This window comes from Tupaia chinensis, unplaced genomic scaffold (assembly GCF_000334495.1).
Source record: "Tupaia chinensis unplaced genomic scaffold, TupChi_1.0 Scaffold000063_1, whole genome shotgun sequence".
In the NCBI taxonomy this organism is placed as follows: Eukaryota; Metazoa; Chordata; class Mammalia; order Scandentia; family Tupaiidae; genus Tupaia; species Tupaia belangeri.
Genome location: NW_006159521.1, coordinates 6792291 through 6806066, shown reverse-complemented (window position 1 = coordinate 6806066; position 13776 = coordinate 6792291). Strand labels below are relative to the sequence as shown.

The following is a 13776-nucleotide window of genomic DNA, read 5'->3' as shown; positions in this document are numbered from 1 at the left end:
GGGCGCCCCCTCGTGGGGGGGGGGGGGGGGGGAGGGGGTCCTGTCTCTCTCCAGCGAGTGCATGCACTGTATGGCAAAAAAACTGAAAAAAAAAAGAGGTGATATGTAATATTTATAAGTCAAGTTTCTTTTCCAGATTTCTCAGCTTTTGAACAGAGTGGACTTGTCCATATCAGAGCAGAGCACCAAACTGAAGATGTCTCACAGAGATAGTAACCATCAGCTTCAGCTTCTGGATAATAAGTATGTAACCAATTTATACACCACATTTGTGGTTGAAGTTCTTTATGACCTTATGCAGTACGATAGTGGATTTTTTCCTCTTGGTTTTTATTCACGGCGCAAAGTGAAAACAATACATGCAAGTTGAAAGGAAATTTTCCATGGAGCATGCTGCCCCTTTTTCTTAGTAATTATTGTTTTTAGTGGTTGGATAATTACTTATTCCGTCATCAAATATCTATAGGTACTGACCTAGGGGCTGAAGATCTAGGAATGAACAAAAAACAAATTCTGTTTTTATCTTTACGGAGTTTACAGTCCAGGGAGTCGATGGCCATTCATCAACTAGTAGCTTCCCATGTTGTTACTCATGACGTTGGGTACTTTGAAGGACAGGTGTATCTCTGCTGAGACACAATGATCATCAACCCCCGATGAAAGAAAGATAATTCAGATGAAGGGGCCTGAAAGCTTACCCATAAAATGTCACTCAAGGGATTTTTAGAAATTAGACTTCAAGGAGAAGAAAATAATATGAAAGGAAGGTGTGAAATAGAAGAAGGAATGATGAGTGAAAAATATGGGGCTGATCCTGTAGCCTGGTGGTTAAGAGAAGCTGGATCCCACATGGCCGACCATGGTTCGAGTTATACCACTCCCACAAATGCTGGCTTGATGAATATGCTGGGCACGTGTGCGGAAATCCCAACAGGAGAGAGGAATGGAGGGGAGGGGATTGGGATGTGATCACACCCCATCTGGGGGTGCTTCCCCCTTTCCTCCTCTCTGGCAAGCACACACACCCTCTGGCTATATATATATATATATATATATATATGACGAACATTGGAAAAATCCAAACAAACAATATTAAAATTTAATTCATGGCATATAAAAACATTATAGAACTACAATGTTGGTAGCATAAGGGGGAGATTTCTGAAATTAGTGTACTAGGAGATCTTCACATTCAAATGGTAGATATTATATAACCTTAAAGTTTGTTAAATTAAATATGTATGTTAAAATTTCTGTTCTGGGGCCAGGAGGTAGCATAGTGGTTAGGACACCGGATTCCCACATGACCGACCTTGGTTCAAGTCCCAGACCTGACGGCTTGTTTTCTCACTCTCTGGTGAACACATGTGCCCTATAGCAAATTAAAAACAAATAGTAATAATAATAATAATAATAAATACAATGAAATCATTGAACAACAATTTCTACTCTAAAAGCCAAAAGGGTATTATTTCCAGATGTAAAAAGTTCAAAGGCCAAAAGTTCACACCAGACCTGTGGGAGCGATGTGAACAGTGCTTCCTTATTCTGATTAAGGTGAAGCAGCGCGAGTGCTTGGGGAGAGAATCTGCTGCTCTCTGGTAAAGTCGCTTGTGCCTGTGCCCTAGAGAAACGATTGCATATGCGAAGTACGTATGTCAGTACTTTCATAACAGCATTGTTTTTAGTAATGACATGCATAAAAGCAAATCAAAATATATGAAGGGATTTCAAAAGCTTGTCAAAAATGGAATTAGAGTAGAGGTTTAAAAACATTGAAATTTGTGTATAGTTTTCCATAATACGCATCTTCCATGAACTGTTAAAAATGTGTTTTTATTGACATATAATAACTGTACATATTTGGGGACACAATGGGTTTTTTAAGTATAAGAATACAATGTAGGGGGGACCAGCAGGTGGCGTGGTGGTTAAGGCGCTGGACACTCCCACATGGCCGATCACAGTTCGAATCCCGACCTGGCGGCTTCCTTTCTCACTTTCCTTCTCTCTTTCTCTCTGTGTCTCTCTATGGTCAAGTTAAAATAAATGAATGAATAAATAAAATTTTTAAAATTATAATTTAAAAAAAGAATGCAATATGAGAACAGCAGCTGGTGTAATGGGTATGTTGCTGGACTTCCATGTAGTCGACCACGGTTCGAGCCTCGGACCCGGTGGCTTAAACGCATGCGGGGTGTGTGTGTGTGTGTCCAAGATCCCAAAAGGAGAAGGGATTGAGACATGGCCATTCCCCCAAGGGGTGATTTCTTGCTTTCTGTCTCTCTGTCTCTCTCTGTCTTTTTGGTGAGCGCACATGCCCTATAGCAAAAACCTCTCCCAAAAATAAATAAATACAATGTGTAGGGGCTGGCCAGTGGCATGGTAGTTAAGGGCTCTGGACTCCCACATGGCTGACCATGGTTTGAGTCCCAGACCTGGCAGCTTGCTTTCTCACTTTCCCTCTCTCTCTCACTTTGTCCCTCTCCGATCAAATTAAAATAAATAAATAAATAAAGTTAAATAAAATAATTCGTTTTTAAAAAAGAATACAATGTGTAATGATTAAATCAGGGTGGTTAGTATACCCATTGTCTCCGCTATTTGCTTTGTGTTGGGCACATTCACATCCTCTTTTTTAGTTACTCTGAAATATACAGTAACTCACTCATTAAAATCACGCTGCTATACTTTATAACACTAGACATTGTTCCTTCTATCGTTTTGTTTCTATTCAGCATCACTGTATCGCCTCATCCTCCCCATCTTTAACTCTCTTTTTAAATTTTATTTATTTGGGGACCAGCAGTTGGCGTAATGGCTATGTGGCTGGATTCCCACGTAGTCGACCACGGTTCGAGGTCTGAACCTGGTGGCTTAAACTCATGCCGGGGGCCTGGGCATGCGTGCCTAAGATCCCAGGAAGGAGAAGGGATTGTGACATGGCCATCCCCCCTGGGGGGTGATTTCTCACTTTCTGTCTCTCTGTCTCCCTCTGTCTTTCTGACAAGCACACGTACCCTATAGCAAAAGCCTTTCCCCAAAAATTATTTATTTAATTTCATTTGCTATTATTATCATTATTATTATTGTAAAATTTGATTGTTGGGGGAGAAAGGGAAAGCGAGTAAGCAAGCCACCAGGTCTGAGACTTGAACCACGGTTGGCCATGAAGGAATACACCGCCTTAACCACATCATCTGCTGGCCCCAATTCTTTCTGTGAAGTCTTTTTTTTCCTTTTTCAATTTCCACAAGTGAGTGAGACCACATGGTATTTTTCTTTCTGTGCTTGGCTTATTTCACTTAACATAACATCCTCCAGTCCCCTGGTATGTCCATCACCAGAAGAATGGGTAGACTGTGGTATGGTCATTAAAATGGAATATTACTCAACAATTAAAATGGATTAGGTATAGCTATACACATCCATGTGGAGGAATCTCATTGAAATAATGTCGAGTGAAAAGACAAGCTGAAGAAAACTCATGCTGTGGGCCAGCTAGTGCATGGTTGTTAAGGTGACTGGATCTCTCATGGCTGACTGCACAGTTCAAGTCCTGGACCCAGTGGCTGGGAGAGTAAACTAGCCATGGGTTCATGTGTGCCCAAAACCCTGACAGGAGGAGATATGGAGGGGAGGGGCTTGTCATGTGACCGTCCCCATGGGGGGTGATTTCTCATTCTCCCTCTGTCTCTCTCCATGACTGCATATGCCCTATGGCAAAAGTGAAAAGGAAGAAAAAAACTCATGCTATAGTTTTGTCCTATTTATGTAAAATTTTGAAATATCCGTAACTGAAAACAATGCATTGTTTGGAGAGCCAAACCAGCACAGTATAATGATAGATGTGAATTCCGGGTAGTGGTTACTTCTTGGAGAGTCGGGTGACTGGGGAGGACGCGTGGGGCTCCTAGTCTCCTGGCTGTGTTCTGTGGCTTACCCTGGCTTGGGGGATGGATGGCCTTATTGGCGTCCCTGTGTGTCATCTCAGTGCTGACCTGCCAGCTCCTTGTGGGCAGGGAGCATCAACGGGTGATTTTCTATAACATCCTCCCTCCTCAACTTAGCCCTAAGCGCAGGCCTAAGCAATGGCAGTGCTACTCTGGCTGAGAAGAAATCTGATAGTCAGAGACTGAGGTTCTTTGATGTCATTTACAGATGGTTTTAAATCTAACTTGCTAATTTTCCTTTTTAGATTTAAAGGTACAGTTGAGGAACTCAGCAACCAGATTTTATCTGCACGGAGTTGGTTGCAACAAGAACAGGAACGGATAGAAAAAGAGCTTTTGCAGAAAATCGATCAGCTTTCCTTGGTCGTTAAGGAACACAGTGTAGGTATTGACGTTCAGGGATGATTAGTAGAGTTGCTTGGGGGCCTGCAATGTTTGGGGAATGCCTAGTAATGTATCAGTCATATTTGGTACCTCCTAAAGCAGTGCACCTGTTTCTAGCCTTCAAGACATAATTTTTATTAGTCGTCTATATTCTTTATAAAAAGAGATGGGCAGCTTTGACTTGTTTGGGTTCATAGAGGTTAAGTAGAAAATTCCAGTACGCTGTTAAGATAAATTTGAGACCTTAATGATCCAAATTGTCCATTCACATTTCGAAATAGAGCTGATGATTACCAACTTCATCCGCCTTTTTTTAGGGTTTTGCCATAAGGCACATGAGCTCATTGGAGAGAGACAGAGAGAGATAGGGAAAGTGAGAAATCACTCCGTATGGGGGATGGCCACACCACAGTCCCTTCCCCTCCATTCTCCTCTCAGGATTTGGGCATGCACACACATGCGCCTGGCATGATTTTCAAGCTGCCAGGTCTGGGGCTCAAACCACAGTTGGCCACATGGGAGTCCAGTACCTTAACTACCTGCTGGCCCCCTTCATCCTGGTTTTTAATTTCATGATCTGGTTTTGCTTTTTCCTAATGTTGAATAGATTTTTCTGCCCAGACCTCCCCCCCCACTACCATCTTACACTGTAACTGCAATTTGTACAATGTTCTTCTCCATTCACCACTTTCTTTTCCACCCTTCTCCTCCTCCTTTTACCCTAGCCTCTCACTGAGCTCAGGTGTGCAGAACTGTTCACAGACCAGAGCAAGAAAGCCTTGCATGTCTAACATTCAAACCAGCAGGCTCTGACTGGGCCTTTGCGAGCAGATCTGTCTGGTTTGGCGACTTAGCATGCCCACATGCCTCTCCCTCCTTGGTTTTTGCACTGCTTCCTCCTGGTGGGTGTCCGTGAACAGAAGTGCCCGGCATGGCTGGCATCTCTAACTCTGCCCTCTCTGAGTGTGGACTGTTGAGCTGCATCCCACAGCATCGAGAGAGCTTTGTCAAGCCGTAGCCTACCTGCAGCTTGCTTTCAAAGCTCCCCTGCAGACACCGATGCCCACATAAATCAAGCACGTACTAAATATTCTCTTTGCATTTTTTCCCATATTTCCATCGACCTACCGATAGATATACTTAGATTCATAGTAACACACTGTATTCTTCTGGGTCTTTGGATTGCTACTTTTTAAAAAGTTTATTAATTTATCTCTTCTGAATGAGAGCAAGAGAAGGTCCCCCACAGGACCCCTAGGCCGCAATCCATCCCCAGCCTTAACTGTTCAGATCATGGGTATGCACATGCCCACCTAGCGTTTACCCCGAGATGTGAACCAAGATCACTATTTTCACATGTGGATTTGTTTAATAACTAACAGTAAACCTCCAGGATAATGGAGGCTTTAATAAAACGGAAACTTCTTTCTACTTCACATAAAAGAAGTCTGAGTGTGGGCCAGGCAGTGATGGCCTGTCAGGCCTCAGTGACTCAAGATCCTTCTAGTGTAACTTTCTAGAAATCCCAGAGTGTGCTCATCCTCATAATTCAAGGTGGCTGCTAGAGCTCCAGCCTTTGTATCTGAATTCCGAGAACAAAGGGAATTAGGAAGACTTCAGGATATACATCAGTTGTCATTTAACTTTTCCCCAAAGCTGCCACAGGTCCTTGCACTTATATCTCACCATAACGTCATCCCATGGTCACACCAAACTCGGGAGAAAGTGGAAAATGTTGTCTGTATTCTGCATGACTTTGTACTGAGCCAAAAACTGGGGGTCTGTTAAGGAAGAAAGAATGGATACTGGGATGGAGGAAACAGTGGTCCTGATTCAGTTCCGGGCAGGTTGCTGCTAAGTGACGTTGTGGCCGATGTGTGTGCGATGCACATGTTCTTTCTGGAGTAACTGAGTGCTGTCCTCATCCCGGATCTCAGGGAGCCAGCGAGAGGGAGATGGAGAAGAAGCTCAGCCAGATGTCAGCCAGACTCGACAAAATCGAGGAGAGTCAGAGGAAGACTGTGGACGGGCAGCGCGTGAAGCACGACGAGGAGAAGGTGCACGGGCGCATCAGCAAGCTGGAGCTGCAGATGAGCGAGGACATGAAGGAGATGAAGGCCGAAGTCAATGCCGGTAGGCCCCCAGCCAGGAGCGCGGGTCTCCCGTGTGATCTGAGTCTGTTCCTTAGCACCCCCCACTGCTCCCTGTGAACCTGGCTCGTGGCAGTTGCAGCAAAGTGTCCTCAGTTGGTTTTCTTTTCTTTCTTTTTTTTTTCTTTTTTAGAGAGATTTTTGCTATAGGTAGCATGTGCTCGCCAAAGAGACAGAGAGACAGGAAATGAGAGATCACTTCCCAGGAGGGATGGCCACGTCGTAATCCCTTCTCCTCCTTTCTCCTCTCAGGATTTTAGGCCCGCATGTACATGCACCCAGTATGAGGTTCAAGCCACTGGGTCCAGGACTCGAACCACGGCCAACTACATGGGAGTCCAGCAATGTAACTGTCATTATGTCATCTGTTGTTCCCTCCTCAGTGGGTTTTCTGAATAGCAGCAACGTACTGAGTGAAGATGGTGTTAGAATTACAAGTATAGGAGGAGCCACCATGAGGAAGAGGCAAAGGAAACTAAAATTGCTTCGGGTGCAAATGAGGCACATCCTCCTTAGCGCCCCCTGCCGCGGCTGTGTGTTTACAGCAAGGTCAGGGTGTCTTAGAAATAAGCTATACCTCTGAGGGAATTTCGAGGGCTCTGTCTATACTGCTGGCAGTGTGCCGCCCTGGCGGGACCAATCCCTCTCCACTCGGAAGTCAGTGCAGCCCGAGAGTTCACAGTTGTTTAGAGGGGAAGTTTCAAGTCGATTTCGAGCCCCCAAAGTGCTGTCATCTAAAGGAGGGGTACAAATTACACTCTTAACAATCAGTCCAAGTTACTCAAAGGCAGATTTTTACCTAGTGTAAGGCAGACCTTACCCTGTGAGGGTCCTAAAGGCTCTGGTGACTCTGGGAGCGGGTTCAGGTGGAGGGCGTTGGTCGTTGCCAGGAGGGAGACGCCTTGTCACCTGAGAAGTGGGACTTGATTATCTCCCAGCTCCTCCCAATTCTGTCATTCCATGGATTTTCTTCTGCAGAACTGTTATGTTTTAGCCTTGTGGAAAATACAAGTAGCTAACTGAACTAAGAATCATTCGGTTGTAATCACCAAATCCATGTTATTTTACTTAAGAAGAAGCTACAATTAACTTCATAAATCGAAGACCTTGTAAAGATCAAAATGAATTTTGGGGCCAACCAGCTGTGTGGTGAAGGCCACGGGATTCCACATGGCCATCCACACCATATGAGTCCTGGATCCATGCCCTGAAACCACCCCGGACACGTGTGCATGCCCAAAACCCTGAATGGAGGGAGAGATGGAGGAGGATGTGGCGTGGCCAGGCCCCCATTGGGGGGTGCTTTCTTGCTTCCCTTCTGTCTTTCTCAGTGAGCATACGTACCCTCTGGAAAATTACAAAATAATAATAATAAAGATAACATGGACAAGAAACAACCTCGCTTGGCATTTCTGTCTGAAATGAACAACCTAAGTCATATCCAGAGGAAGGAAGTGGGCAAAAGCAGATTTCTTTGTTACAGTGCTAGCCGCCAGATTCTTCATTGTAGTGATTCATTTTCCTTTTTTATAGTGAGAAAGCAATCTCTAGGGAGATACAGAAACTATGTAGCTTTCCTGTCACCCATTGAACTTTTATCCCAAATTTTAGCATCTATTGACAATTTTCATCAGAATAAACTATTAATACATGCTAGAAGGTGTGGTGTGGCATCACTTTTTTTTTTTTAGGTTTTTTTTTTTTTTTTGGAGGGGTTTTTCTTTTAGGGAGTTTTTTTCTTTTTTTTTTTTAGGTTTTTTTTTTTTTTTTTTGGAGAGGCTTTTGCTATAAGGATGCGTGCACTCGCCAGAAAGTCAGAGAGAGACAGAGAGACAGAAAGTGAGAAATCACCCCCCCAGGGGGGATGGCCACGCCACAATCCCTTTTCCTCCATTCTCCTCTCGGGATCTTGCACACACACGCACATGTGCCCGGCGTGAGTTTTAAGCCACCAGGTCTGGGACTCAAACCATGGTCAATTACGTGGGAGTCCAGCGACACAGCCGTTATGCCAACTGCTGGTCCCATGGCATCGCTTTTTGAATAGTAACTCTTGTGAACTTTGCCTTTTCTTAAAGGGTTTACAGCCATCTATGAAAGCATCGGCTCTCTCAGGCAAGTGCTCGAGGCCAGGATGAAACTGGACAAGGACCATCTCCAGAAGCAAATCCAGCAGATGCAGAAGCCGGAAGCCCCCATGTGAAGGCAGTTGGGACAAGGATCTGGGACAGGGTTTGCCTTCTGTAGCCAGGCCATCGCTGCGTTCAGGGTGGTTTCCTCTCTGGCGTGCATGTGCCAAGAAACGTGTTTTCATGGGTCTAAACGTTTACCTTGAGTCTTGAAAACATCCTTTCTTTAAAAGTACTCGATGCAATTTTTACCACTTTCTTTCATTCCTCTAAATTCAATGGCACCCCCTGCCCCCTGAATTTTGAACGGCTTTTATTTCCTTCATTTGATGAATGAAAAGACTGAACAACTTTTCCCCAGTGCTTGATGCTCTAGCCCAGACAGTTTACTCTTTTAGAAAATGTCATGGTGATTTTTTTTTTTTAATTAAGAAACTAACGAGTTGTCACAGGAATGTGTTGCTACGCACCCTAAACTAAGAGAATGTCCCAGTAGATTAGAAGTCAGCCTTTGAGTCCGTCCCTGGATTTTATCCCTGTTGTCTGTGCATTTCTTATATTGGTTATCTTCTTGTAAATCCGTTGTTTCCCCCTAGGGGAGAGGGATTGAATGCTTGGAAAAAATCCCCCACCATATATGTCATGAAGAGTTTCAAAACTGGTAACTGCCATACTGATGCAAATTAAATGAAAACTTAAGATACTTCTTTAGATAATGCAAGACACAATATCTACATCAACCACTTAGGTAATGCTGGGTTTTAATATTTAAAACTATGTTTTAATTCTCCACAACCAGTATAGAGACAGCCATATACTTTAATCATGGAACGGCGACGGGTAGTCTGCTGACTGCATAATTCGTCGTTCGTTACTCGCAAAAGAATGTGAGGATTTTTCAGACGTAACGATCTCTCCAAATGTCTCCCAGATTGGCACAGAAGTGCTAGGTTTGTGTACACGTAACGTAACTGTCTTCCTGTGCCTTGGTTTTATCATGTCAATGCACTGTACTCTATCAAGTGTTTTGCGGACTCAACAGAAGGCATGATAATACACCAGAATTACGACGTTAAAAAAAAAACGGGATCCTATGTATTTTTTAAATGTTCTGAAAATTTTGTCACCGTTAAGACACGAACCATTCAGTATTACCCATGGACCAGAAATTCATACTTTTGTATGGACAAAGAATCAAATCGATATTGTGTTTCTAACACCGTCTAGAAACCTTCCTCTTACGCAACTTTGCAGAAGATGGGTATTTGATCTGCCGTCGTCCCCGTGGGTGAGTCGGTGAAAATCAGCACGTTTACCTGTGTGTGAAAACAGGGGTGAGCCACACCGCTGTAAACTGAGGGAGCCCCGGAGAGAAGAAGAAAGGAACCCTTCCCAAGTTAAACACACGCACACCTTCTTTTCGTTTGTTTGCCAAGGACTCAGGAAAATAAAAGCATTTTCTATTTTTAGGATAAATCGTCAATGAAGTATCTAACTGGCTATTACTGTTCACCCATTAAAATATGCTGCTGAAATACATCATCTGACTTGCAATGGCTTGACATTTTTATTTCTTTTGAATTTGGACGTCAGAGATCATCTAAGGAACCTGTCATCCAACATCTGGTCCCCTTTTTTGTCACCAATCTTTTCGCTGCTGTAGAGGAGGACTATTTCCACTTAAAGAGGAGAAGGGCGAGCGCTCCCTGCTGTCAGCGAGTGAGTTTCTTTCTGTGACAGAATAACCTGAGTGTTTGGGGTCCACCGTTCTTTAAGCACAAGCCACAGCGCGGAGCCACACTCCTTCACTGTCCCTCTCCCCTGGGGTCTCTGAGGAGGAAGAATCAGCACATCTGACACCAGGGAAGAAGGGGTGGGGGTGGCAGCTGGGATCCGGCGGGGTGACATAAGCGGGTGACACTGGGCTGTCAGTGAATTTCGCAGGGGCTTCTGACCTCGCCAAGCCCCTGTCATGAGTGGGGCTGGGGGCGGGGGATGTTTAAAACTGTTGTCTCTGAGCACGCCCACCCCAGAGCAACGCAGCCAGCATCGCCAGGAGGCCAGGGACCCCAGGAGTCACAGCGTGCGGCCCTCCCAGCCCCGAGTTACCGCGCAGGACTCTTCTCACCAAAGGCTAAATGAGAATCAGCTTCTGTGTTCTTTCCTTTTCCAGAAATTTGCAATAAAAATAATAAAATTTCCAAATAAATGTGGTGTCTGATTTTTAAACAGAAGTCTTTTGCTGTGAAGCGAAAGCTTCATTAGATGAGACGCCATAGGCAATGCTGCTCTGGGCTGCATGTGGGAACCCTCTGACGGCTGAATTAAGGTGTTAGTGCTGGCAGGCCTTCTGGGGACCGGGCCACCATCGGGAGTGGCTCCCTGCGCAGTGCTGGGGCTGCAGGGCCTCTCTGCTGCCCTCTCACCCCTGGACTAACGCTACTGGCCCTTCCTGGCACTTCATTTCCACAACTGCAATGGTTGAGTTAAAAACTATTTATTCCAGCCATCCTGTGATGGTGGGTGAGGAAACGGGGATGAGATGAGGAGACTGAGTCACCTAAAGTTAAGCAACTGGCCCCAGACAAATCCTACACCCAGATAAGTGGGAGCACCATGGTTCGAACCAGGCAGCCTGCTTGCACAGCTGGGTGTTCACCCAATGCACGATGCTACCCCGGAAGACCTGCCCTGGCTTCTCACGTCACCCCGGCTTGGTAAGCCACCTCTCCGTCCCAAGTCTATGTGAGCTGAATGTCCTGCCCTCCGACTGCCTTCGCCCTTTGATGTCCCAATCCCAAACACCTAGAGAATATCCCGTGCCCAGTGCTTGGGCGGTGTCTCCCTGCGGTCCTATCCATGGCATGGGAGGTGGGGCCCTTCGGGGCCAGAGGACTGTCGGCCAGGACAAGGGTTCCATCCCCTGCGTTTGGTCTGTCCTAAAGAGTGGACCGCGGCTCTGTACACAGAGAGGGGTTATGTCGGTGAGAATAGAAAGCAATAAAGGTGGTCCCACCACCCAAAACAGAATCGGAAACCACTTACGAAGCTCAGCAGTAACTATACCAAGTTTGCCTGCCTTACCCTCTCCCAGCTGCATGGCCTTGGGCGTTTCCTTAACTTCACTGTCTTAGTTTTCTTGTCTATAAAATGGAGATTATAATCATTTAAAGGAGGGAGCTGGACTAGCCAGTGGCGTGGTCGGTAAGGTGGCTGGATCCCACAGGGCCAACTGCCTGGTTTGAGTACCGGACCTGGCAGATTGGGAAACACACCTGGTGTGTTTCGCAGGTGCCCCGAATCCTAAAAGCTGGGAGAAATGGAAGAGAAGGAGTTGTGGTGTGACCCTTCCCCAGGAGGGATACTTTCTCTCTTTCCTGTCTCTCTTCCTCTCTGTTCATCTCCAGCAAGCCCATGTCTCCTGTGACAGATTTAAAAAGAAAGAAATGGGGGGTGTGTGTGGGGGGAAACCAGCAGTTAGCGTAATGGCTATGTCTCTGGACTCCCACGTAGTCGACCATGGTTCGAGTCCCGGACCCAGTAGCTCAAACTCATGCCGGGCGCCTGTACATGAGTGCCCAAGATCCCGAGAGGAGAATGGAGGAGAAGGGATTGCAGCGTGACTATCCCCCCTGGGGGGTGATTTCTTGCTTTCTGTTTCTCTGTCTCTCTCTGTCTGGCGAGCGCACGCGCCCTACGGTGAAAATCTCTCAAAAAAAAAAAAAAAAAGAAAAAGAAAAAGAAAGAAATGGGGGGGAGGGGAGGAGCTCATTTCTAATTTTCAAAATGCTCAGGTGTAACCATTTATGCAGGATTAGCGATCGCCCAGAGAGCAATGGCGAGTGGGTGAGGTGTTAATGATGTGACACAGACAGTGCTCCGAGTCCACGTTCTGGCCCAAAGTGTCCCATTACCTGCCGGGACACAACTGGGAAGAGACCCACAAAGAAAGCGATCTTCCGAGCGCAGACGTAGAGCAGCTAGAGCAGCGGAGTGGACTAACAGGAGCGTGGGCGGGACCAGGACGCGGCTTCCCCTGAAGGGTCAGGCAGAACCCTGAGCTTGTCAGTCTCCAGCTCGCTGAGGCAGGGCGTCTTCTCCAGCATGATCCTAGAGCGGGGCTAGTCCACTGGAGGGGCCCTGGTTGAGAGGGCCCAGTTGGAGCTGCGGTCACGATGGGCTCCCGTCAGGAGGGGCAGAGGCTGACATGGAGGCTGGCAGTGCAGAGCTGAGTCCAGGTTGGGAAACAAGGTCGGGAACCGGGTGCTGCGGTCTAAATGGCTGGCTGGTATGGGAGGCGTAACCTGGGCCAGGCCCACAGTCGTCCCCTCCATTACTGGGCAAAACTGGCAGTGCCCTGAATAGTGGCATTGACTGTCTAGATTATACCTGTGAAGAGGTATGATAGATTCTATTTCTCACTCTGGGTTTTTGATTCAGTTCATCTCAAAAAATGTATTTCGTGGGACCAGCAGTTAACGTAATGGCTATGTTGCTGGACTCCCATGTAGTCCACCGTGGTTCGAGTCCCAGACCCGGTGGCTTAAAACTCACGCCAGGTGCGTGTGCGTGCATGCCCAAGATCCCGAGAGGAGAATGGAGGAGAAGGAATTGTGGCGTGGCCATCCCCCTGGGGGGGGGGGTGATTTCTCTCTTTCTGTCTCTCTGTCTCTGGCGAGCACACGCACCCTATAGCAAAAACCTTTCCAAAAAAAAAATGTATTTCGTCATTGGCCACATTGCATGTAGCTACTCTGAGTCAGGATTCAGGTCAAGAGGTGGGCTCTGGCGTCTCTACCAAAAACCGCCCCTCCTGCTATGCACTCCTTACCGTCCTCGCCCGGCCCTCCTACATTAGAATCTGTGAGGACGGCTCTGCAGTCTAACCTAACTCCAGATGATTCCAACGTCGGTGAAATGTGAGAATTGCTGAGGCAGCCTTCCCCCCCACCTTTTTAAAAATAGTTCAGGGGTCTTTTACTGTATTACACTAGTGACTTTTTCTTTCTTTTTTTTTTTCTTAATTCCCAGAGGTCGTGAGTGCTTGCCAAAAGACACAGAGGGGAAGGAGAGAAGGAGGACAGCACCCTCCCACAGGGCATGGTCTCAGTGTAATCCCCTCCATTTCTCCACTGTCAGTATTTCAGGCTCCTGCACACA

The 13776-nt window shown here is 46.3% G+C and overlaps 1 protein-coding gene across 4 annotated transcripts in view; it reads left to right on the top strand.

Moving 5' to 3' along the window:
- The window catches only part of FAM81A (family with sequence similarity 81 member A), a 101747-nt gene extending 90971 nt beyond the window's left edge, over positions 1-10776 (top strand). For all 4 annotated transcript variants that reach the window (XM_014593387.2, XM_006141769.3, XM_014593391.2 and 1 more), the window contains exons 6-9: positions 137-243; positions 4199-4334; positions 6275-6470; positions 8566-10776. In XM_014593387.2, coding sequence (XP_014448873.1) covers positions 137-243; positions 4199-4334; positions 6275-6470; positions 8566-8690 — 564 coding nt within the window. In that variant the 3' untranslated portion in view covers positions 8691-10776. The remainder of the gene's footprint in view (positions 1-136; positions 244-4198; positions 4335-6274; positions 6471-8565) is intronic.
- The last annotated feature ends 3000 nt before the right edge of the window (positions 10777-13776 follow it).